We start from the raw sequence: 27,524 nt of genomic DNA, 5'->3' as shown, positions 1-27,524 counted from the left end.
CATAGTAGGGAATATGTTTTCAAGTTCCATTGATTCTCTTTCATAATTTCGACTTAGTGAAAAGTCTATCTGGAACAAAGGGTTCCTCGAATATTACATCAAAGAAGCTAATGCTTAACACATATTGTATCATTATTTCAATAAACAAATACTTTTGTTAGAATATAACAAGGGTATTTCATCACTGATGCACAGTAAACTGACTGGCAAACCAGATATAGAAGCAAATAGGATGAATAAAGCAAAGTATAGTTGAAATATTTGTCAAATTCTTGCTTCAATTGTATCTGTTGCACGGTGGCATTGTTCATTATAACTCATCTTACTACTCATTTGTAACAAGCCTAGATTCATATTTTATCTACCATTTAATATGGTTCACAAGGTAGGTCCAAAGCCGCCATAAGCTATCTACTCTCATGGTGGAAACTCTTGAGCTGCAAAATGTTAAATTGAATATTCATTCAAAAGCACAGATTTTTTCAATCAAATTACGATTTTATATTACACCATTTTATATTTTCTATAAGCGACAAAAGAAACTGTTTACCTTGACAAGTGCTGCTGCGGCTCTGAAGCTCATCTTTGCAACGGACTCCCTTTTTCGTCGTCTTGGTAGGCGGTTGAACCCAGAGCGAGAGCTGGTGAAGGAGCAGAGGGATGCTGCACCAGGAGTGATCGGAGTGTGTGGCATGTTGTACCCATCGTAATCTTCCACCATGCGGAATGCTCGGCCTCGTGCTAAAGGATCTATAATCTGCATTCAAGGAGAGAAACAAGCAAAACCAGGTCAGATGCAATGGCGAGTTAACAACCTATTGTAATAATCAGACAGCATAAAAGGTTTATTTCTCCTGAGCAGTAATCAAAACGTGTTTTTTCCAAAATTTGCGCAAATTAGATTTTTCCTGTAATTGACTTTGAGTGAAATAAATCAGAAACCATATCTAGTGGCAATTCTGGTCTCTGTGTGGCCATTGTGAGAATCATCAGTCTTAGTTTGGTACCTCAGGCTTCCTATAGCATCAATACCATTGCTATACATTTTTAGATGACCATCTCAAAATGCTGAATTTCGTCGCCCAAATTCGAGTCCACGGGTCAAGGGCTATGTAAAGTGCACAGATGTACAACCAAGTGCTGTTCAGACTATAACACTGCTTAAAACTAGCATCACCCAAACTCAGCTGATTCACACAGATCTCCCTAATAAGCAAGTACACTGCATCTTCTGGGGGGGGAGGTAAAGAAACACTGCTGCTCTTGTTACCTACTATAATGATACTCAATTTACCAACCTTGCAAGAACTCTTCAGATGTTAGCCATGGGCGTTAAATCATGGGGTTATCTTCCCAGCTCACTAATATCTAAATTACACATTTTCAAACACCCATCGTAGAAATCTCTGCCTTCATTCTGAATTCTCCATGGGCATATGCCTTTACACACCCTTTGTGAACAGAATAAGTGAAGTTAATTGGATGGAGTAATCTGAAACACCTACATTCATTTATTTTGACGGCTACCTATTTTTGCTTGAAGATTTCTTTACATTAATGTGAACTGATTTAAATACCCAGCTCTCTTCCTTTCCACTATGTAACATGTGTTTGTCAGATATGCATAAGTTCTTCATCTGTACGCAGGTAACTAGAGTAATATTCAGCATATCAGTGTTATATACTCCCTACAAGGCTTGTTGTGTCCGCTTTAGCAAGCTAGTTTTGCGGTCAGTCTGAGTTTCTTGCTGTGCCTTTCAGAAGAACACTGCAATAATCAATTTTGGAGCAGCAAAATAGTATGGAATGGTCAAATTCTAAGAAAAAGAAAACTTGAAATAATCTTTTGATAGACGTTCGGTCAAGTCACAAGGAAGAATGATCGCCCTTTCGAGCCTCCACGTCATTGCAAGTGGCTAGGAGTCGCAAGGTAGACTCTCTGGGGCATATTTAAGAGAGGCTTGCATCATGTTTGCACCGTGCAAAGTGGTACATGCGTGACGCAAAGTCAAATTTATGAAGCCATGCAAAGTCACTTTACGTGATTTTGAGTGGCTTCACAAAGCTGGAGTAGGGCAACGCAGTGCTAATCGCTGCCCTGCCTTACTCTGCGCACGGGAGGTGTCCCTGCGCAACTCCCATGGTTTTTGATGCATTGTCAGATTTACAACAAATTTGTAAACCTGGGAATGCGCCACAATCGTACGCCTCCTAAGGTAAGTCGTAACAAGGAAAACTATATTTATTTCTTGTTTCTTCCTCTTTCTACGAGGGTTGCCTTCTGGAGCACACATAGAAAGAGGAAAAAGCCTCTCAGGATTGTTTTTGTGCAGAATATTGCCCCTTCCTGCACAAAAACAATCCTGCATGCAACAGAGGCACCCTTGCACTATGGTGCCAGAGTACCTGCGTTGGTGCTATGATGCCAAAAAGGCTTTGGTGCATGGGGAAAGTATAGGAATGTGTCTTATTGAATAAATAGGGCCCATTCCTGACCTCTCCCAGTGACGCAGAGTAGTGCAGTGAGGAGGCTTCCTGCACTGCCCTGCGCTACTAATTTCATAAATATACCCCTCTGTTGCCAATCCGATTATACATCACAACTGTGAGATTTGCATCTACAAAACCTGCAATTTTGTACAATGCAAGCTGTGCAACTGCAAAAACACAATGATTATACAAGGCACTTGCACCCCGACTAAACAATCTCCAGCGCTGAAACCATTTGAAATGATATTCTTTACTTAAAAATCCTTCATCTAAAAACAATGAAAAAGGATAATATCCATAATTTTCTAAACCCATCAATATGAAATGTCCCCTTTGTAATGAAAGGTATGGCAAAATGTATTTGTATTTCAGGATCTCTCCGGCTAAATATTCATGTCTAGTTGCGCCCTCCTTATGAAGCCAACTTCCCACAGTTTTAAGGCTGTGCCCAGACAATCTGAAATTCAGGAAGGCTCTGAAAACTGCCCTTTTTTAGACCGGTCTCATTGTGACAGCTTCCTTTTGTAAGTCTGCAAGCGCTGAGAGACCCCTCTGGGGTTAATTCAAGCTATATACATACACAAATCAAATCAAATCAAACAAGTGACTTTTTCCCTAAAAAGGGAATATGCACGATATTCCCACAGGATGACAGGTCTGTAAAAGGCAAAGGATAGTCATATACTAACATTTATTTTTATAAACAATTTTCTAGGAATACCACTAAAATATTTAGTTTTAAGATCACAGCAAAATGTAGCAAAATAAGAGGTGCTTGCCTGATGTACAATTGCTGAGACCTGATCTCCTGATATAGTAGAAATCCCGAAAATATAAATGAGTACTGAGATACAGTCATCGACCTTTGAGCGTGATACAGTCATGTGTTTGATAGAAGATTTGAGTAGGTTTCATTCTAAGCTATTAGATGCTTGGGGGAGGGGGGGTAGGTTTTTTGTAGCTAATATTTGAATATCAGATAAGATTTTGGAAGCCTGATTTCAGCAGGAGTGTCATTCTCGGCCTTTATAGGTGCTTGTGTAGTGGAACGTTACCCACAGCTCCGCTATATTAAACACTGCGCAATGTACTGCCATGCAACTCCTCAAACCGATGTAATGTTTCTGTGGGATATGCCTATCAGTAAATATTAGAAAATAATTTAAATGAATAACACTGTCCAATAACACACAACAGAAATAGAATCAAACCAAAGAACCCCCTCTTTGACTTCGTGAAATAGTAATTTCATTGACTAAACGGTTGATAATCACGAATGTGGTCAACAGGCTTCCATTCACCCCCTTCAGTCTACCCATGAATTCACTAGTACAGCAAACATTTGACAAGGTGTTCAACACAAACCCTATAACAATATGTTGGGAGCATTTTATCCACAATAAGCATGAATAGATAACGATTTGTCTTGGTCTCTCACTATGTGAATCATGATTGCTACTTTGTTGGTAAACTGAAAAAAAGCTGCATCCCCAGAGGACATATAGACAAGTTCAGAATCACACTGAGCAGTGTGATTAATGGCAGTGTGTGGAAGTTGTGGCTGTAGGCCAGCTCTCTAGAATCTCTCATTCCATAAAAAAGTATTAAATGTTCTAGTAGTATTTCACTCAACGCCCGAGTTTCTTTTTTTTTTATAGATAATGTCTCCAAGGCGGTCTTGCCTTGGAGCGTTTCCTTTTCCCAGGTAGTTAATCGCAGATTTAACTCCCTAAATTGTCAAGTGTCAGCTGTTCTGTCGCCGTGGTGTCTGACAGGATCACTAGTTTTAGGAAATGGAACAGCAGCTCTGTAATCATATTCCTGCTTCGAGGAAAACATTTCACCATAGAATTTGTAAAAATGTTTTGTTTATTAGATCTCGCTAGAACATTGCATTAAATATGAATGCAATCTTGTCTGGATTCTTTTAGGCAAGCCTGAAAAAACGGCAGTGTAATTCCTTTTTTCCTACAGAATACACTGGTGTGGGCCTGGTTGCCGCTATCAATACCCATTTCAGCTATTTTCAGCTATTTAACCTTTCTGTGTTGGATTTCCTAGAAAGAACTGTCACAACACTTGCACCGCACTGCAGAGAGAATAGACATGTGAGAAGTCTCATGCTGATAGCCCTGGGTTGTATGGGTCTGGTCTAAAGGTGATGCATTCGAAATGCCTTTTCCAAGATAATGCATTTACTATTGCAGGAACATATCTGAAGCTGCAGCCCTTTAAACATTTTCACAAACACATTACTCCATGTAAACTACCAAAGACGCTATTTTTCAAACTATCACTCCACAAAGAAGCAAAGTGCCACATGCAATTGTGTTCAACTCTGAAGACATGCTTGTTGCAAACATAAAGACACTATCAGGTAGATTCATCAAAGACCCGTTTTGCGAGTCTTTAATAGCGATTCATAAGGAATCGCTATTACAGACTCGCAAAACGGGATTCATGTAGGAATCGCAAAATAAATTGCGATTCCTACACATTCCTTATTTGCGATTAGCAAATTGCTAATCGCAAATAAGGAATAACTCCCCATTCATTCCTATGGGCCTAAAGGCCCATAGGAATGAATGGGGAGTATTCCTTTTTTGCGATTAGCAATTAGCTAATCGCAAATAAGATAGCGATTTCAAAGGTGCCAGGGGTGTCCAAAGGACACCCTGTAGCACCCCTGAAATGCAAATTTACACAGGTGTTGCACACACACCTGTCCAAAGGACAGGTGTGTGTGTAACATACAACAGAGAAAAATGCACTAAAGTGCTTTTTTCTACTTTTTCGCTATTTACCACGAAGTCAGACTTCGTGGTAAATAGCGACCAAATATTGCGAATTCGCAATTTAAAATTGGTTCATGAATTGCATTTAAGGAATCTCTAATAGAGATTCCTTAAATCCAATTCCTCGCAAATATGCGATATCGCAAATAGCGATTTTTGCATTTGGGATGATGAATCCCAAATGCAAAAATAGCACTCGCAAAGGGCCAGATTCTCAGAATCTGGCCCTTTGCAAGCGCTATTTAGCTTCATGACTCTACCTGTATGTGCTTACCAACCAAATACCGGTCATCTCAGCGCCGGTACAATTCGGACGTATGGGAAGTAATCAACCCAACTCATTAAGTACGGTACTCCTACACCCGCAGTTCTTCATTCCCAAAGGGCCAGCTTCTGTTTTTTATTACTTAGCTCACTCAAAAGGAGGGGTAAGAAACGAGTACGGGGGACATGGACTAAAAATAGAAAACCTGCCAACTCCATTTTGGTTTTACATATGCAAAAGTGCACCAATGATGATTTAATCCAAATATAAACTATGTCGTTCTCAAATAAGACTCTAACAGTCTGATTCATCAAAGACCCGTTTTGCGAGTCTATAATAGCGATTCATAAGGAATCGCTATCACAGACTCGCAAAACGGGATTCATGTAGGAATCGCAAAATAAAATGCGATTCCTACATATTCCTTATTTGCGATTAGCAAATTGCTATTCGCAAATAAGGAATAACTCCCCATTCATTCCTATGGGCCAAAAGGCCCATAGGAATGAATGGGGAGTATTCCTTATTTGCGATTAGCAATTTGCTAATCGCAAATAAGATAGCGATTTAAAGGGTGCCAGGGGTGTCCAAAGGACACCCTGTAGCACCCCTTAAATGCAAATTTAAACAGGTGTTGCACACACACATGTCCAAAGGACATGTGTGTGTGCAACATGCAACTTAGAAAAATGCTTTTAAAAGCATTTTTCTAAGTTTTCGCTATTTACCACGAGGTTTGACCTCGCGGTAAATAGCGGGCCGAAATTGCGAATTCGCTATTTAAAAATGGATGATGAATTGCATTTAAGGAATCTCAAATAGAGATTCCTTAAATGTAATTCCTCGCAAAATAGCGAAATCGCTATTACCGATTTTTGCATTTGGGATGATGAATCCCAAATGCAAAAATCGCACTCGCAAAGGGCCAGATTCTCAGAATCTGGCCCTTTGCGAGCGCAATTCAGCTTGATGAATCAGGCTGCAAGAGAAGTATGCACCACAAAGGCTCTCTTTAGGTGCACATCTGAATCACTAACAACAAAGGTCTCAAACTGCTCTCTTAGCCGAATATAGTAAAAAATAAACATCACTTGATAGGGCCCAACCATTTTGAGAACCAAAAAAAAAACCTTCAAGCAACGACAAGCTGTGCAGGGAGAAATATCACTTAAAACTCTAATAATAAAATATACCCCTGCAGTTTCAGCCTCTTGTTTAAAGGAGCACAGTCCTGGTTTAAAGTGCAAGCGCTTAAATACCATCAGATCGTACCATGGAAAAGGCTCACTACAGGCTTTTACCTTAAAGTGTTTTGAAATCTGGTAGTGTTTTCAGATACTAAAGATACAGTTCCAAAAAAAGCGACTGCAACAACTTGTTTTACTATAACCCTTATTAGTGGTTTCTCAGACATACCTTCAGACAGTGCCCTAAACGAAACCAGCCATTCATGCCATAAGATCATCATATTTAGAACTATTCCTGTTGCATTGCCCAGATATGTCTAAGAACCAACTGTACCAAGTTTAAAGTCACCCATTCTCCATTCAAACTTCGTGCACTTTTTTCCTAAGACCTTAATTTGCGAGTTCATAGTGTTGATGGTGAGTTTACTTCTATTACAGTACAAATTCAAGCCTGATGCCTGACGCTGCAGTCTGAGCCGGGATCATTCCTGTATGAAAAGTTAGCCAGCATTCACCAGCTCATTAAAGGGTTATATGTCAATATACCATATCCAAAATACCATTCGTCTGTAACATCTGGTGCAATACCCATTCATATATTGCCCACTCAATTTAAGGGGGAAACCTAAATATGTATGATTGGCAGGTTTACCACTGGCAAAGAGGCCTTTCCCTGAATGTAAGTATATTTGGTAGAGTCACTTGTCCAATATTACACCTGTTAGGCATGGACCATATTCGAAAAAAAGACATCAGGGAAGCAAAATATGTGCCAGTGTGGGCACTCCTGTTCAACCTCCCAATTAGATTCTAATATTCTAGAGTTAAAATCTCCTCCCTTTACTATTTGGATGTGCCATAAACAAGTCAAATGTACTGTAATTTGATTTTCAAGCTCCTGTTGGCATTCCCTAATCCAAGCTAAATTATCATTTTTTAAAGTAAATGTTACTAATAGTGAAAGCTTGAACGTCTACTTGATTCCTTAGTTTTACAATGACAACCACACCATAACAAGATTTAAATGTAATTTATAAGTATGAAGTGTTACATGTTAGGTTGACAAACATGGCCAATCCACCAATGGGGCAAACTTTAGGGAAAGTCTCAGCTCCTAGGTTGATAACTGGAATCCACTTAAATACAGTGGGATGATTAGCAGTGCCTCCTGCAACAGAAGAACCGAGAAGGCCCCTACAGAGAGCCAACATACTGATCCAAAAAACATCCCAGGTAACACAATAGCTCCCTCAGACCCCCATCGTTTCTCAGGAGAAAGTTAAAGATGGCCAACCAATTTAGCAGCCCCAAACAGAAATCACTGCTGCTGTGATCTGCTCTTTGGGCAATGTTAAGAAAGGCTGCAGGACACAACAATCTTGCTCTTTTTGCCCTCTGCATGGCCTACAGCTCAGATGTCTCATTTATTAGATAGAAATTGCGATCATTCTGCTGCTGTGTAAGGCCATCCAAGTGGGCGTTCCAACATTTACATTCAGGGTGGACTTGTATTAATCAACACTTCCACAGCATGTAGCTCTTATCAGACATTAGGTATTTTTATTCTACCCAAGCGCTTCTAAGACCTGCTACCTCACACCTTTTCTGCCCAGGGAACAAAAACCTCTCCATGAAGTGGACAATACGCATAATATGGATGTTTTGTAGCCAGCAGACATGGCCGGCCTAAAGCACCTCACTGAAGCCTAGGAGACTGTGGTGTGAGTATACCAGCAGGTGATGACAGATGTTGATAGGAATGAGCAGGGGAGTCACTCTTCACTGGTTCGAATGTTGGAAACTGCCTGATCCACGATTTTCTTGAGTTGAAACATGGGTGATTTTTCCCAGGAATTCTAGCAAGTAGTGTTTCTGTTTCACATTAAATGTGAGACTTTTCGGTTTGTGCTTGTGGTCATTATATAAAATGTCCTAGAAAAAGTTGCTGGTAGTGGCAGTGATTACTATGGGGGGTTCCCTTTAATCACACAGTATATGACGCTATCTAACATGCAGTTCATATTTTCCTTGGAACACGCAACAACTCAAAAACCCAGTACCATTATATTGTGAAAAATCCACATGCGTTAGGTTAGGTTAAATGCGATTGTCCGAAAGAATGTCATAATTCCAAACCTCTTCACATACTTCAAGCTCCATTTCCAATGGTCTCAAGTTTTGAAGTGTATTTATATGTTGGGAAAGAATTTTAATTATATTTGAAAACCCACAAGGTAGGCCTTTGAGGGACTTCCTGCCACCTGTAGGATCCACTACTCTACTTCCAAACCTCATGGTGTCCTTTCCGATGCCAGAAAATTCCACCCTGCAGATTTTCAGCAGTCGTGAGTGATGCCTGTTCTATCACACTCGCTTTCCCTCTCTCATCACAGCCAACATTCTAAAATGGCCACTTCATGAACGTGCTTACCTTCTGCATGCCAAGCTGTGCCGATCCCACGTAGAGAGGAGGCGGCGTCTCAGTGCTGGTCAAAGAAATATTATCCTGGCTTGGGAGATCCATTTCTCGGATGACCTGAGGTTTTAATTTTCCATACCGCTGGCTGCAGTGACGTAGGCTTTTTCTTTGCCATTTCTGAGTAGCATCACTGTCCTTGCTTACACCAAACCAGTCCGCCGTCCCCCTGGAATAGGCCACAATGTCAACATTTTCATTATTTGGAAAAGTACAGATAAGAGAATCCAGAGAAAATTAGCAGAAAATCAACACAAAGCCTGTGCAAAAATCTTCGTTTTAGTAAATTCGGAAAAACATTCACATACAATTGTTTCCCACACCGAGTTAATAAGAGACAGTAAACGGAGAGGCATGAGCTCAAAAGAGCATAGGTAACAAGAAAACATTTCGATTTGTCTTTCCGTGGTACCTGTCCGACTTGAGGTCTATTAACGGTTTTTAATATCACACATTTTTTTAAATTGTATTCTGTCCATATGTATAACTACTGAAATAAGAATACATTTACTTTTTGTTTGCTCATTTTACTGATGGCCTGCTTAGCTTACTGCCTTGTTAATAATTGGCAGAGATTGAGGAGACCAAAAATAACCACTAGTAAAAGAAAGGTATGAGACATCTGGAACCAGTGCTTATTTTGAACCGATGGTGACAGGTGGAGCCCACCAGCACTTAATTTTCACAAACTGTGATCCAGAGCAAGATGGAAAAACATACAAGGTGGAAAGAAGGAGGAAGAGAAAGATAGAAAATCAGTCCCAGGGGAGAAGATAGGGATGGAAAAGAGCCTGCAAGAGTGAGATGAAGAGGCAGGGAGTGTCTGGTGCAGGATTCAAGTGGCATCAGGTTAAGAAAAGACTACGCATCTTTGGTATTCGGCACCTCAAACTTTGATAAAGCCGGCTGCAGCATTTGAGTAAAACATTGGGCCCGGGCACTAATTCTTTTACAAATTAAGCACTGCCTGGCACAGTTAACTTTTCATGCATTGACAATGGGTGTAAGAAAAACAAAGCCACTCCAGCAGTCAGCTGATAATCTGAATGAAAAGCTGAATGGAGTACATGTCTTATGAAAACAAAATCTCTGTCATCATGTTCCAAAACCTTTTTTAGATTAAACAATTAAAAAAAAAATTGTAAGTCTGAAATATGGTTTACAAAGAAATAACGGCACTGTTTCTCAAAATTGCTATTTTATTTTATATGTTGGTACTTAATGTTGGCAGTTGCATTTATTTTTACACTGCTGCTCGCTTTTAACTCCTTGCATGCTGATGACGGCCCCCATCCGTCATGCACTACGGCGCTCGTGTGCTGATGACGGCGGGGGTCCGTCATAAACCTGCCCACTCGCGATTTTGCCGCACAGGCGCAGAATCGCGGCAGCATGCAAGGGGTTAAGGGATTTATTTTGCTTCCTATGTTGACATTTTGCTACAGTGCGTTTTACAAGCTGCTAATGAAATGACACGTTTGGCAAATGTATACATTTTTCTGTAGGGAATGTTTGCTACATAAACATCTTCAATTTTATTCTTTACATTTACCAAATGACAAGAATTTTCCCATACAACAAATAATTTAAAAGTGGCATCCCGATGGTCAGTAGGCCCAATTCTTCAAAATTCTTTACACTCACACTCACACACACACACCAACACATACACACACACACACATAAACACACACAAACACGCACACACACACACATGCACGCATGCGCACACACACCAATTAAGCGAGGTAAACATATAGAAATGCTATAATGAAACAAGGAAATATTTCATACATCATGAATGACGTGCATTCCTGTGCAGTTCTTGGCAGCCCAGGAAGAAAAGGCTCATGGCCTCGAAACGCGTTGGCAACATGAATGCTGTATAGATATAAAACAACGAAAGGGGTTGGGCCCAAAGGACCGGAACCATGGATGACCCGTTTAAACTAACAACAACAATAACAATAACCTAGGTTCCTATGTCACTTAGACTCCATTCATTTCAAGGAGAAAAACCACACTATTTTCTGTTGGTGGCTGGATTTATTTTATTTTACCCAAAGTTTCAATTCATTCATTTATAATATAAAGGGGCAACTGTTCTCCACGAATTTACACACAGAATTTACCAACAAACATTTACAAATACATACATTTTTTCATATAATTAACAAAACTCATTACAACAAATAAATTCACAAATTTTTACACACAACGTTCAAAATTACTGTCAATGAGACAATGTGGACTGAAGAAATGTTTTTTGCAAGACAAATTATTTGCACTGCAGGTCTGTATGAGCTTAGACAATATTATCATATCTTGTATACGTTTTACTCATTCTCCAAGATATTCTTGCTAATATTAAACATATTCCTAATACAACTCAGCGGTATTCTCGCTGTGCTTATTACAACTCAGCGGTATTCTCGCTGTGCCGACGTGTTTCGAGACACACTTATACCTTAGTGCGCTCTCATCAGGGCATCTTACTTATCCACATTTGGGTGTATCTAAAAAATACAAAATAATAAAAACACCTGTCACTTGTCTGTGATGTTTACATGCTTTAAACAGCTTATACCAATGGCTGTGTGGGACTACATACCTGCCTATGTGGTAAAGCGTTATTTGGCTGAGGTTTCTAGACCGCTGTATCCAGATTTTTTAAGCAATGAGTCTGTGAACAATAAGAGGAACTTTTTATATTATATTCTGCTTCCTTGCGTTTAAACTGAACACGTTGACCATAGCCTGCAACATACCTGTCTTTTCATTATGCCAGACTCAGGTCGAAACTCCTTCATTCCTCCACCTAGTTGTAGTTGTAAATGTTTGTTGGCAAATTCTGTGTGTAAATCTGTGGAGAACGATTGCCCCTTTATATTATAAATGAATGAATTGAAACTTTGGGTAAAATAAAATAAACCCAGCCACCAACAGAAAATAGTGTGGTTTTTCTCCTTGAAATGAATGGAGTCTAAGTGACATAGGAACCAAGGTTATTGTTATTGTTGTTGTTAGTATAGATATAAAAAGCAGACTGCATTACAGAGCCGGAGGGGGGATTGTTGTTGTGTGCCCTCTCGCTGCTTCAGGGCGATTTGCTGAATATATATGTATAGAGTGCGTCTCCAACAGGTGGGAACTTGGGAGCTTTGATTTATATGCGGCCTCCCAGCCGCGAGAGATGCACCACCCGGAAATTTGGGGCCACGGAGCTCCGAATCACAGAGTCTCAATGTGGAGGCATCCATGGAGGATTGACAAGCCAAATGTGCGAGTGGAGGCCCATTGGTGGGCTTGAAACATCTCAGACAGCGGCACATAACTGAAGCACACACTGCAAGACCCACAAACCAACGCGGACTCATTTCAGTCGCCCATTGGAGGGCTCATATTTTTACGTGGGAGGTGTGGCCTCCATGCCAAAATGACTATTGCGCCGCTGAAGAGTGCAATGAGCACGAAACGCGTCCGGCGTGAATCGACAGGCATGCTGTAAACTGGATCCACCCGCCGATCCGGCTTTTACCTCATGAAGGTTGCTGCAGTGGATGTCAGAGTGCGTCTCCACAGGTGGGAACCTTGGAGCTTTGATTGATATATATATATATATATATATATATATATATATATATATATATATATATATATATATATATATATATATATATATATATATATATATTCTCCAACAAAGCAGTCCAAACCAAAAGGGCGCACACACTATTGCACAGTCAGTGCACTCGTCTGGGGTGGATTATCCCTACAAACTTGTCAGTCACCAAAAAGTTAACGTTGCACTCGCCATACAATACAGCCAGTAACTTTATGGAGTTAATCAGTAACTCAGCCCAATTCTCAACCTACGCGTTTCGACCACACTGATCTTGATCACGGTAATTGGTTAGTCCATCAACACTTTCACCTTTTGTACCTTTTTCCCACTTGGTCCATTATGCGACTTTGTGGGAATGGTAGTTCTCACACAATTAAAATTCAAAAGCAAAGACGCTTTATTCAGCCTCATAAACTGAAGAGAGGTGGAATTAGTGATCTTCTGTTGAGCAGACTTTGCGTTCAAAGAGACTAATGAGTATTAACGAAGGGTTCCTTAGACATTGTAGTATCTGAGAACGAAATTAAGGACAGTATCAACTTTTGTCAAAATATAAAACCTGCGACCGGAGTGCCACACGTTCAAACTAGTGAGTGGGCTTCGGCACAATGCGTAACTTCCTTTACCTCAGCTTCTCAAATATTCCGATGCTGTTACACCTCCCAAAAACCTCACACGTACTTGCATTCTTTCTAAGGCCAGTAAAATACAGTAGCCACAATTATTAAGCACCAATATAAACCCTGGCAAGTGGGCTATGCAAAAAACTCATCTCTGCGATGTACAATAACAATGCAAACAAAAAATCATTTATAAGTACACCTTGACCTCCAGTGATAATTAACGGCAAGGTCAGGTCAAACATAATAATCACAATTAGAATGTAGCTTTGGTCGATACTGCTCTTTTTGCTGCCTGCTGCTGTTCAGAGTCAGGATGAGCCAGTGGGTTTTTTTGCGTAGCATAAGATGTGCAAGTCTGCCATCAACTGGCGCCCGAAGCCGAGTAGCATTTTCCTTTTTGAATTTCAGAACACAGGAGCCATGTAGTGCTCACTTAAATAATTGCATTGTGCCGGTCTCAAATATACATGTCAATACAACATCTCTTCAATACATAATACGGAAAGGAAAAAAAGTAGTTTAGCTTTTCCGAATGCACCGCACTTTAGTTGATCACACAATGGCAGTCTAACCCCTTAAGTGCTGCCTCGGTGCATTGGCCGACGCCAGCACTACCTCCCCAGTGCTGCGCACGACCATTGGACGTTCATTCAGCACTAGTTCCAATGGACAGCGCAGCACTGGGGAAGGATGTTTACGAGCATCTATGAGGTTACGTGGAAATATATCTGGGTCAAAACGTAAATATATATGTATTGTTACAATAAATCACTGAACGCCGACGCGACGTTCAACCTCGGTGCGATGTTTTCACATATATAACATAGACATAGCATGGAAACTGGTTTTCCGGGAAAAATAATTTAGTGAAAGGAGACAGCCGGTGCTACGACTTAAGAGACAATGTTTATTCAGGGGCTTTATGATGTTTTATGTGGGCAGAATAAGTACATTCTTGTCCTTATGGATTATGCATCAAAGTGGAATGAGATTAAACTTGTCAAAGAAGCTAATGCCAAAACTATCATTGATTTTCTCACTGAAGTATTTTTGAGGGAAGGCTTTCCTGAGATAGTGGTGTCTGACAAGGAAAGCAATTTGTCAGCAGGAACTTTCAGCTATTTGTACAGTCTTCAAGTATCAAACATGTTAAGAGCTCACATTATCATCCCCAGAGTAATGGTCTGGTAGAGAGAATAAATCGTGTTGTTGGTGATTGTGTCAAATGGGCCAGAGTGGGACATCACAATGTTGTACGTGCTCTTAATTACATGATTTAGTTTTATAGGACCACACCGCATTCTTCAACTATAGTTGCACCTTTGGTTCTCATGAGAGGTAGAAAAGCCAATACTCTGTTTAGACAGGGGTGGATGTCGAAATGGGTTAAATCTGACACCAGTGTTGATAATCCCATGTCTCTTGTCAAAGAAAATGTTTTGGACACACAGTCTAAACAGAAAAATTGCTTTGATTCCAAGAGAGGTGTCAAATTATCTTATCTTAACTTTGGCGACTCTGTCAAAATTAAGTCTCCTATTTATGCCAAGAAAGGGGAATAAAAATGTGGGAAGCCTCTTTGTGTCGTTAAGATTTATGGCAATGCTGTTAAAGTGGAAGGTAGGCACTGGTGGAACTTGTCAAAGGTTTCTAAATTTGTTCAGTGCTCTAGTTCTTCCAAATCTCACAATCCTGATGATGTGTCAGGTGCTTGTTCTGAAACTCAGAGAAAATCTATTAAATCTGATTCTGAGGTTCAGCAAGTTCCCATGACTACCCATTCTGTGAGAAGGAGTTCAAAACTTCATACCCTACCTGCTCATTTTCGATAAGTTTTCTTTCCTCTTGTTTTTTTAGTTTTTGGAACAAGGGAAGGTATGTAGTAATGTTGTAGTGTTTAAAGTGCTTATGCTGTACATTGCCTATTCTCTATGATATCACCTGTAGAATCTCTATGTCGCCTAGGCACTGAATGCTTGTTGTCAGTTGGTTCTTTCTACTGAGCCTGGTGGAGCTGTTTTCTACCTCCTCCTTGACCATGTAGTTTTAATAAATACTCTTAAGTATTTATATCTGTTTCCGCCTCAATTATTACACAAAGACAAAAGACTCACAAGTGAACAGTGACTCTGCCTTGCAAGCTTTACTTCATGTCTCTTCCCATCGAAAGGTCTGCACACTTTGCCTTTACAGAGGCTAGTAATGACCCTTGGGGACTCACAATGTGTTAAGTATCAAACTCCTAAACTACCCCCTTTTTTGGGCACCTGTTTCACTAATTCCTGAGCCTGAGAAGACTACTATATTCTCTACCTTCCCCCAAGTCTTTCGGGTCCCTTTCTTTCACTGTGTGGATCTGGACATGTTAAACACAGACCATCACTTCTTTATACATATTTCCAGAGTCATCATGACTAAAAGCTTTACTGTTCCCTTAACCCTTAATCAGGACATGACGCTGCCCCTGTCCAAGTTGGCGAAACTTTCACCCATGGACACCCCTGTACCTCAGGGTTATCCTAACATAAAAGAATCCTGATTGTGACCAATTGTTTTTGACAAACAGTCCCCTTTAAGTTTTTGCCAAAGCAGTTGAGTGTCAACCACTGGCCATATCTCATCTCTCAGCACTTTTACTAAACTGGACACTAATTTTGAACAATTCCAACAACAAGTAGACATGTTTGAAGACTCCTGGGTGCCAGTCCCTACCAGACGTCAAGTGTTTGTTCACCAACCAACCTCTCTGAAATTATTTCGAAGGACTGCATTGCCAGCTAGTGCACTCCAATTGGGAGATTAGACCAATTTCTATTGTGGAGGGTGGAAAATACTACAGCTGGGCAAAATCTGCTGAGCGTTTTGCTGTGATCTGCTTCCAAAGCATGTGGTGGGGGAGAAAGTATGCAAGTGGAGACACATTGTTGCATGTCTATGATGTCCAATGCAATCTTCCCTGAGTGCTCCTGTCTTTAGTAAAGACATCACAACAACCAATCAGGTTTATTTTCAAGGGTTGTACAAGTGTTGAGTGTACAGCATAACCAAGGGTTGCGCGCAAGATCACCAATAAAGACATGGATGAATGAATGAATGACTACTCATTTGTATAGCTCATGGTTACCCGGAGGCATCCCAGCGCTTCAGGGTCCAATTCATCCCCGAAGATTTAGGGAAATAGGAAGGTTTTCAGCATGTTCCTGAATCCAAGATGGTTCTCCTCCATCCGAATAAAGTCGGGCAGGCTATTCCAAAGTTTTGCTGACTGAACAGCAAAACGCCTGCCACCCATACGGCTTTTCCTTATTCTGGGAACTGCCAGAAAGTTCTTGTTGCTGGATCTAAGGGTCCTGTTGGTTTGATAGGGACAACACAAAGGTTGAATAAGATCAGGTCCTGTTTTAGTTAGGGCTTTGTGGGCAATGGTCATAGCCTTAAATTCAATCCTTTGTTGTACCGGCAGCCAGTGAAGTTGTCGGAGCGCTGGTTTGGCTGAGGTTCTACGAGATATCTGTAGAAGCATCCGGGCTGCACAGTTCTGTACAGTCTGCAGGACCCTAAGTGTCCCCTGTGGGGCCCCTAGGTAAACTGCGTTGGAGTAGTCAAGGCGCGTTAAAATCAGGGCCTGGACCAATATCCGCCTTGCTTCAAACGGGAGCAGCCCAATGATTTTCCTGAGTGATCTCATCAAGGCACAGCAAGTAGCTGCTACTTTCTGGGCTTGCCCCAGAAAATTAAGCGCTGGGTCTAGCCACACTCCCAGACTCTTGATTTTCTCTTTTGTGGGGGGGGGGGGGGCTGGCCCAGAGTGTTAGGCCACCAGCCGTCCACCGAGGAGGGTGCGTCATGCCCTAGCATCATGATCTCCGTCTTTGCTCCGTTAAGTTTTAGGAAGGAGTTATCCATCCACTCACGGACTCTGCTAAGGCAGGAGGAAAGTTTGTCATAGGTCGACGTCTGCCCGGAGAGAGTGATGATAAGCGGAGTATCATCAGCGTATGTCACTAGTTGCACCCCCAAGGTAGCACCACCTCAGCCAATGGTCTCATGTATATATTAAATAAGGTTGGGCTGAAGGATGAACCCTGGGGAACGCCACAGTGTAAATGCATAGGAGGGGAAGAGATGTCGTCCTCGAATACCGAGAAAGTACGCCCAAAGAGGAAGGATTGCAGCCACCTCAGTGCGGTCCCAGTGACACCCACATCATTCATCCTTTGAATAAGAATAGAATGGTTAACGGTGTCAAAGGCCGCACTGAGATCTAATAACAGTATGGCTGCACAACCACCTCCATCAACAATCTTCCTCGCTTCCTCAAATACTGCAATAAGGGCAGTTTCGGTACCTTGTTTGCACCTGAATCCGGTCTGGGTTGGATGTAATAGGTTGTTGTTTTCTAAATGTCTGGATATCAGGGAGTTTACATATTTTTCTGTAAGCTTGCTGATCGTGGGCAGCAGGGAGATAGGGCGATAATTTGCCCAATCATCAGGATTGAGATTGGCCTTCTTCAATAACGCCTTTACTCTTGCCTGTTTCCAGTGGAGAGGGACTACGCCAGTAGACAAGGAGGTATTAATCACCTCCTGAATTACCGGGGCCACCGTGTCTGCGACCAGGTTAAGGACAGTGGGGGGTACTACATCAGCCGGTGAGCCTGATTTCAAGTTACCCAAAAGCGACTGAACCTTCATACAGTCAAGAGGGGGGAAATTCTCAAGGAAGGTCACATCCGAACCTGGTGCCGGAGGTAGTGCTACCAGGGGGCCACGGAATGTTGAATAGATATCAGTTATCTTTGAGGCAAAGAATTTTGCTAATTCCCTGCAACGTGTGTAAGCAAGAAGAGGGTCAATCGTGGGAATGGGAGGGGTAACTAAGGACTTAAATATTTTGAAGATTTCCCTGGAGGAGCTGGAGGCAGAGGTAATTTTGTCTAGATAGTAATTAGACTGAGTAGCTTTGATGGCTTTTTTGTAATTACGTAGCGCGGCCTTGTAACTATTTTTACTGGCTTCAAGATAGTCTTTCCTCCACATCCTCTCTTTCTGCTTGCAGAGCTGTTTAAGGGTTCTGGGCTCTGGAGTATACCAGGCTTTTTTATTCGCCCCACTGCGATGGGAAAGTTCGGCCTTAGGAAGGACCGCATCCAAAGATGCCTCTAGCCAATGATTGTAGCGATCATTTGCTTCAGAGGGGTCATTGCTAGGTTCAGGAAGAGATTCTAAAAGGTTAAGAATCCATTTCTCTTTTGATAGTTTGGACCATATTCGACTAGTTTTTTTGGAGACACAAGCCAGGCAAGTCTGTTCCTGACGAGTGAGGGAAAAGGACAGGAGGGTATAGTCAGACCAAGGAATTAAGATGGATTTTTTGAACTCCAGCGTGCTTAGGTTAGTGTAACAATGATCCAGCGTATGTCCTGCTTTATGTGTAGGACCTTTGATCATTTGTTTAAGTTAGATTGTGTCTAACACATTCAGCAAACTCTGACATACTGGGGTGTCGGTTTTATCTAGCTGGATGTTAAAATCTCCTAATACCGTGAAATTAGGAGCATTACAGGCCAAATTAATAACAGAGCTTAGCAGCTCTTCACAGAATTGTCCGATCGGCCCAGGAGGCCTGTAAACCAAAAGCCCAGAGAGCGAGCATATTGGGGAAAAAGTAACCGAGAACATCATACACTCTGCTCCAGCGATGATGACCTTCTCTACTCTACAGCCTACAGATTTTTTATGCACTATGGCGATCCCTCCTCCTCGTCCGTCCGTCCGATCTTGCCTCGAAATTGCATAGTTCGCGGGCAGGGCTCGGACAATATCGGGGTCGGAACTATCGTTGGTCCATGTTTCTGTGAGGAAGAGTGCCTCAAGGTCCAGTTCCTCCAAGAGCAAGGAGATCTCTGGCTCATGCTTGGGCAGTGAACGACAGTTAAGCAGAGCCAGCAAGAACGGGTGTACCTCAGTGACATTAAGTTGAAGTGCATGCTACATCAGACATTGTTCTCATCCTTCAACTCCAACCTGATGGTTGTACCCAAACTTAACCAATTTCAGTTTGGTGGACGAAAGATGTCTACACAAGGTCTCCTTTTGTTGGCTCTTTTACTGAAAAACATGCAGGGAGAAGTCATCTTAAAACCTAGAAACTCCTAAAAAACACAGCTGGTCCTGACAGCAGACCACTCCAAAATCTCAACCCTTGCTACGGTCAGTCTCTCTTGTGTCCCTTCGACTTTCTTCCACTAGTCTTGCTCCCTGGCCCCTCCTCTCTCTCTGTACCTACCAAGCACAAAGTGCGAAGCCACCTCACCCCAGCATCAGCATCTTAAAAGCACAATAATATAATATATAATATTATATTAATAACAACAAAAACACATCTCTCGTTTTCATTTAATTATATGCAGGCTCAATTGAACTGGCATCAAAATAACACCCAACTTTACACGACTGGCTAACTAAACACCTTTTAAATACAGTGTAATGTCGAGGTGATGACAGAGTACCCATGTTACAGCATTCAATTACCCTAAAAACATAAAACTGATTTACACAAGCTCTTTAATGTTCATTAAAAAGTTGACGTCAAAACAGATTTTAGAACATATTGCATCAGTATACCCGAGCAAGCACTACTTAGGAGCTTTTCTATTTACTATTTACTATTTACTGTCAAAATGTCTTGTCTCAAATTAGTGGAAATAATACACGATACAGGAATACAATGGCCCGACCGCTAATTTCATGTAAGCAATTTAATATGACCAGGACAAATCCTAAATTGCCTTTTGGGCACTTCCCCCTCCATTGTAATAAAACAATATGTTGGACTGTTTCTTGCAAGGTGGGGCCTTCATATGTTCCATGAGGAAATGGCCTACAGCTGCGCAAATGGCTGTTTCATGGAATGTTGAGCCCAAGCGCAGTGCTATCAAGAATATCAACTACGTTCTGAGGATAGCGCTTTCCTCTACTTTCCTCAGCTCCATTAACTATCATTGGTCAAACAAGGGCATCTATACAGCTTCTTTTTTTAAGTTTCACTTTCTCTTTCAGTTTGATATATCTGTTTTTTAAAAGGTTAAAAACCTAACATAAAATACACATGCAAAGAAAGTATTCCTCATCAGGGCAAACATAACCAGCCCTAGTTAACCAGCCACAAGCATCTTACTCTACTTTACTTGATTCAAAGACTTGCATTTATATCATTTAGCATTCTCAACACTGGTTGCAACTCACATAAGCATAATCTCACTCACATAGTACTGCTTTGATAGATGCTAGGTCGCTCACACTGGAGCGCAAAGGCAACCGTTTCGCCATTCACCTCCACCCTTGCCAATAGAAATAACATAGCAAGCAGTGTTGGATCCACCATGCTGAAACGTGGCTCAAATGCAGGGTTTCCCAATGACCCACAATGTTCCTATCTTGTTTATTACTAATTCAAGCCCTGGTAAATTTCAACAAAAGTCATGATACAGGGAGCCACACATGTATTCTTCCAAAATGCAGATGTTGCTCAGCTCTACCAGTTGTGAAGGAATGATTCTTCCAAGTAAAAAAGCATATGCAAGAGAAAGTGTCCAGTATAATGGGAAATAAACCTGAGATCCTGCTCATGCACCTGCCAAACACAGCCTCTCTGATTTTGACTGATCCTCCATCTTGACTACAAACAGGTGTGACAAGTGAAGAGAATCAGAAATGTGTGGTGCTTCTTAATTTTCTCTTTCTACACCTCTTGTATTTGAAAGTATCTTCAATTTTAAGCAAACACAAAAGTACTCACGTGTCTGATCAGTCTTTAGTAGAAATTTTATGCATATCACAAAATAATCCATAAGAATTCTTGTTACACAGAGTGGGGTCTACACAATTGTTTACAATACAAGTGCAAATCAGCAGCAGTGCACCATGTTGAACTGGAAGTAATGTGGGGGATCTTAAGCTCAACTTCTTAATTCAACAGAAAAATTGTTCAGCCAAACATTTCAACTAGCATGTTTACCATGTACACATTGTGTTCTGCAATATGTATTGTGACTATGAATGCAGACAGTGGTTGGGTAGACAGACGTATCTCAGAACTGTCATAAATACTATCCACATTAAAACTGACTACCAAATATCCTTGTCCTCACAACTTGAGTTTGAAATCAAAGCTTTACACTCAAACTCTGTGGAAATTAGCATAATTTATATTCACATTATATATAGACAATTTGGGATCGGTCGGGGTGTGCGCCAAGGGTGCGTTTTAGCCCCCTTCCTATTTCTGTTGTACATAAATGGAATGGAAAAGCATCTCGTGCAGGAGGGCAGGGACATGCCCATGGTGAGAGGTAGGCCTGTCCCTGCACTGATGTACGCTGATGATGCTGTCCTAATGGCGCGCACCCCAATGGCTTTACAAAGTTTGGTTACAGCCTTCAACACCTTTATGCTTGACTTAGATTTGAAAATCAATTGTTCTAAAACTTTATCTATGTACTGCGGGTCCAGAACAAACAAGCATGTGAAGCAAATCTTTGTAAACTCCAATCCCTTAGAAAGGACCCCCACCTTCCCTTATCTAGGGATATTGTTTCATGAAAGCGGCTCATGGACCACAGCAATTCATGCTAGATCTCTGTTATTCTCTAAGACCATTATGGCCCTAAAATGTTTTATGAAAAAATTAGGTAAAAAACCCATAAAAGAGATTTTAACCGTTTATAATGCGACTTGTATATCTGTAGCCATCTACGGGGCAGGATTATGGGGTTATTCAAACATCACCCCAATTCAAATCCTGGAAAATAAGTTTTTATGTCACATCCTGTCTGTACCCCAAAGTACTGCAACAATGATATGCCATGCTGAATTGGGAATATCTTATGTCACTGACATTATTAGAATTCAGCCAGTCCTTCTTTGGCATAGGGTCTGGACAAATGAAGAATGTGTTGTTAATCGGGCCATTTTTAAGGACATCATGGTATTGGACAACATCAGGGACGACAAATGGATAGGCTATGTCAGAGACTTTCTTGAAAAAATAAGTTGCCCCCAATACTTTGAGGATCCACAATCAATGGAATGTATATCCAGAAGAGATTTGAAATATTTGTGTATGACCTACCTCAAGGAAAAGAGAAATATAGAGGAGGCAAGAAAAAAGACTGTCTCTGCCCACCAGGATATTATATGTGGAGAGAATTTGCAGCCATATCTTTCACTGTATATGCCTAATCATGAACGGTACCTTTTGACCCGATTTAGATTGAATATAGTTTTCAGGACACTATCATTCCCCGTGATGAATTGTTGGCTGAAGGACTTATGTTTCTGTCCATGCGATGATGTTTCCCAACAATCGGATATACATATTTTATTTTTTTGTAAATTTTATACCTTTCCCCGAAAGAAACTTATCATCCCTATTCTTAAAGATCTAAATGTTTACAGATGCCGCCTAGCGTTTACAGAGTGCCAGAAAATGGATACTGTTTTTATGGTCGCCTCTATTGCAGAATTTTTAAAATTGGCTTTTAAATGTCGTAAATCAATGCAAATGGATTGATCTCTTTTATTGTATACATGAATTTAATACTGCTGATATTGATTTAATTTTGTTGTTTTTCTCATTTTGTGACTTTAAAGGAAAAATACTTACTCTACCTTTTGTAAATTGCACCTTACATGCTACTTTTATGGTTATCTTGTCTTTTTAACCGAATAAAGTACTTTTGAATCTTGAATCTATATTCACATTCACAGAGTAGCACTTCCATTATATCTCCACAGAAATCAATGATTTAGAGGAACAGGTCTTATCTGGGAATAGCATTCTCTACTGGGGTGAAAGGTTCTCACTACTACAATACAACTTCGTATGAGCCATTCCTGAGGGACAATGACAGCTTAACACTGCAAAATTCCCACATCTGACGCCTTAACCTCATCATCTCCCAAATGTTCTGCCTCTTGTTGAGAATCCAAATCTTGTTGAGGTTGATCACTTACAAATACTTGACACTAAATTGATATGAAGTGAACCTGGACTCTCACTAAAGTCTGAAAATCTGTGTTCGAATTCTAGAACACATAAATTTATCCAAAATATACATTCTAGCCACCCCGAGTGGACAAAGATAGGGATGTGAATTCCCTTATATAAGAGTACCATAACACTGGGACATGAATTATGGAAGAGATGGCTCCAGTAAATCAGAAGAGAAGAAAAAACAAGCAATCTTGTCCTGGTACTTGAATACTATAAACTCCAAATGAAATTCCCTGCAAACAAAAGAAGGGCATTGGCACCAACGTCCTGGTCTGGTACACCCCCTCACCACATTCATAAAAAGCTAAATTTATATAAAAATATTAGAAATTGTAAAGTCTGTTTTTCTAAGTCAAACCAGATACAGGAACCACCTTACCAAACATGCTGGTTGTGCTTGTTAGACAGATATCAAACCCCCTCACACCCTCAGTGATCCCCCTCTCAGCTGAGAATGGTTTGAGCTTTCTGAATCTCTTGCAGATAAAATAAAACAAGGAATTTGCACTCCAGAGTGCACTAATGTAACATGTTCTCTCCGGCAAGAGTGTGAAGCATGTTGACAGGTTTCTTGGTTCTCCCTGTAGCTGACCAATGTATTACAATAAATGCTCTAAGCCTATCTTGCTATCTATAGCCTGTATCTGCTTCTCTGGTAGAAAATAAAAATAATAGCATTTAATCATTTCGTTTTTTGTGAAGAGTTAGTTTACCAGTAATCAGGCGGAACGTGGCCATCAAGCAGTCTGCAAGTAGGCAAAATGTACATCAAAAAGTTAGAAAAGTACCATAGTGCATTAAATGATCTACACTAATGGATGGCGAGAGACCAATAGTAGCATGGACGGACAGTGTGAAGTGTTGAAGGGCCTGTTATCTGGTGACTCTGTATGAAGTCTGGGTAAGATACACTTTCAGAACCATAGACCTTTGGAGCCTTTGGGCTTGTATTCAGTGGCGGCTCTAGGCTCATGGTGGCCCTGGGCAGGGAGCGTAGGTAGGGGGCCCCGGAAGAGGGTATCCGGGCGCGGCAGAGCGTGGAGGCCAGTGAAGAGGGGGGTCAGGGTGTTTGGAAGTGGAACAGAGCTGGAGGCCGCCAAATCCCTGCCAGGGGTCGCAACGCAAATATGTATCCATCCTCAGAGGATTAATATATTAAGGATATATATTGGTGTGGTGGCCCCTGGGGTTTGGTGGCCCTGTGCAGGTGCACAGCTTGCACATGCCTAAGGCAGCCCCTGCTGTATTACTTAAATCTCTTAATGACATCCTCTACTGTAAAAGGCACATATTAAAATGAAGAATATTCAGGGGGTCGTGCAATCTGTGTCAACAGGGAGGCGTGAACCAATAGCAGTGGACCAATACAGCAAAAAATGAAATGGTGTCAGGGGCACATCAAGCCAGTTGTAAGCATTTGTTGAAGACATAATTTTAGGTGCAAGAGCAATAAAGTGCATATAATTGATTGTTGCTGAGTGGACTTTCAGACCAGGTGCCAACTGAAAGACACATAGCAGGCAAAAGTTTAAGTCAATCAGAAATCAGCTGATTATGTGGAACAAATGAAGGTTGGCTTTGAGACATTCTACTGTTAGGGAAGAAGTCATTGGGGAGATGGAAACACGAAGGTGAAGACTGTTCCCAGTGGTGACATGATCATATACATGGTCATATCTTTATATCTGAGATGTTTTCTTTTTAAAAGAAGGTATCTTAGTTCCTTCTAGAAAGAAATGAACTGAGGTTTTGGATGAGGCCAAGGCAGAAGTTTAAAACATCTCCAAGGGACTAAGATGGACTGATAAAGAGTTTGCAATATTTATTTTTAAAAGTACAATAATAGAGCGTGGTTTCCTCTTCCAATGCTACGCACAACTGTCCTACGCAGTCAACGTTTATCAGCCAATCAAGCAGATTGAGGGGCAGGGTTTTCAAGTAAGATGAGCCAAAACAAAAATGAAGCCATTACAATGGGAATCCAATATATGGAATTGAATACTGTGCAATATTAAAATCATGGGCCAGAAGTGTGGATCCGCCTAACAGCAGTAACTGAAAACAGACATTTTGTGTGGCAGCACTTCAGAACAGATTTTTGATAATGCACTCTGGACATAGGTACTGTTACACCCACAGCACAAATTTGTTTTCCAGAATATAGTCATTAATCATTCCTGGTGTAGCTGTCTTACTTTCTTCTTGTATTTCATTATGTGCAGATCCAGGTAATGTCTGCTGTCAACAATAAAAACTAAGAATGTATCAAAGGTTGCTAACGTAGTGGTGGTTGCTTCTATTGCCAGCTAACAGTTCCAGTTCTTTATAGTGAATTGGGATGCCGATGAGGCTTGGAGTAAAAAGTCAACTTTGTGGATTCATGAAGTATTACCTACCAGACAGTGCAAGCTGACTGGCTGCGGCAGACCTTTGGTGAATTTACAGTGGGCCTACAGTCTGCCAATTGTTTACCATTGGTTGGCTTAATTGTCACTCTCATTTTCCTGCTACTATTCATTTTTTTTTATTTACTGATCTAAGTGGCATCTTGGAACTGTAAAGAAAATAAAGTAAGATGCTCATGCATCATTTTGCACGGTGCTGCACAGGAGCGTCTACAGAATGACACGACTAGCAACAGTGATTGCGTTATCGCCCCACTTTTCTTCTGTTTTTTTGTTGATGCAGTGCCGCTTCGGTAAAAGGCATTTTGCATCTTGCTGATGTCAAGTGCTCTTTCCAAAGAGACTTTGTCCGTTTAGAAATTCCCTTATCCAGATCACTCAGCACCAAACTACTACAAGCAGGCTTCATTTAAAGCTAATTGCACTTTCTGTCAATATATATTTGTTAAATGAATTTTTAATTGTCTTTTAAAATGTATCGTGCTAAAGTCATATTCGAAACTGTAATTTAATTGTATTTTTATTATGTGTTTGTTTGTCTGCTTTTATGAGTAATACTCGAATAAAGCACTTTTGAATTGAATTGAATTGTTTCTATGTTTGCTAAAATGGATTTTATGTCACACTATTATATTTTTCGCTGAGACTTCTAAAAAAAATGTTATCCTTAATTTCAACTACCAACATATGGTTAACGTAAGTATACATAGTAAAGTACAGATTTACAATACTAAATATATGTTCTTACCTTGACGACCAGTGGGTACTCAATACTGTGGATGCAATATATTTGTTGATATAAAGACAGGCTATAGAGGTATAACACCCTAGATTCAGTTACTTGGCCTGGAGTCCTTGGGTAAGGGACTTAACAACTTAACAACTCTCTTTACACACAAGTGTTGTAATCCTACCTTTTTTCTCCATTTCCGACAGGCGGGCTTTCCTATTACTGATCTCAAACTATTGTCTGTAATTCAGACAGAGGTTTGCTTCTTGCATTCAAACAAGTCATCTGGAGAGCAAAGTTAGTATTTCGATATAATGTAATCAGTAGCTGGAATATGTTCTAGGTTGTTTTGCCACTGTCAATTCACCTAAATCTAACACCAAGAGGCGATTTCTGTCACATACAAATAGACAGGACAAATAAAGTAGTCATTTGACAACATAAGGTAAAAAATACATCGCAATCTGTATTTTAATGAACCTGTGAATGGATCTGACGGTTCAACACTACTGAATGACCGTTCTACCACTTAGGTCCCATAAGGGCAGGGCTCATGGAAGTTTAGTATAATACATTTGATACATTGGTGTGGGGAACATTTAGATATGATTACTTTTAATGGGGATTGTAAGCTTGTCTGTCATTTTTAAAATCTGGCAAGAATTTACTATTCAATGTCCCGACCAACCAAGTCCTGGCTTTCAACCAAAAAAAACCATTATGGCTCACAACACGTAAAGTTAGTATTATAAGTGATTAGAGGACTGTGAATTTAGCACTTCAAACGGCTTTGAGAACAGAACTTTGACATTTGCATTAGAGGTGAACGCCTTTCAAATACCCCAGTGTGTCAGGTAGAAATACTTTAA

At 40.7% G+C, this 27,524-nt stretch overlaps 1 protein-coding gene across 4 annotated transcripts in view; it reads right to left on the bottom strand.

The window, feature by feature from the left end:
- Window positions 1–27,524, bottom strand: part of RHBDF1 (rhomboid 5 homolog 1) — a 448,564-nt gene that overhangs the window by 167,570 nt on the left and 253,470 nt on the right. For all 4 annotated transcript variants that reach the window (XM_086941148.1, XM_086941149.1, XM_086941151.1 and 1 more), the window contains 2 exons: window positions 9,169–9,382; window positions 551–757 (listed from right to left, as the gene is read on the bottom strand). In XM_086941148.1, coding sequence (XP_086797274.1) covers window positions 551–757; window positions 9,169–9,382 — 421 coding nt within the window. The remainder of the gene's footprint in view (window positions 1–550; window positions 758–9,168; window positions 9,383–27,524) is intronic.

Source organism: Lissotriton vulgaris, chromosome 10, assembly GCF_964263255.1.
Source record: "Lissotriton vulgaris chromosome 10, aLisVul1.2, whole genome shotgun sequence".
Classification (NCBI taxonomy): domain Eukaryota; kingdom Metazoa; phylum Chordata; class Amphibia; order Caudata; family Salamandridae; genus Lissotriton; species Lissotriton vulgaris.
The sequence above is the reverse complement of the archived record's forward strand: the minus strand, read 5'-3'. Positions and strand labels throughout refer to the sequence as shown.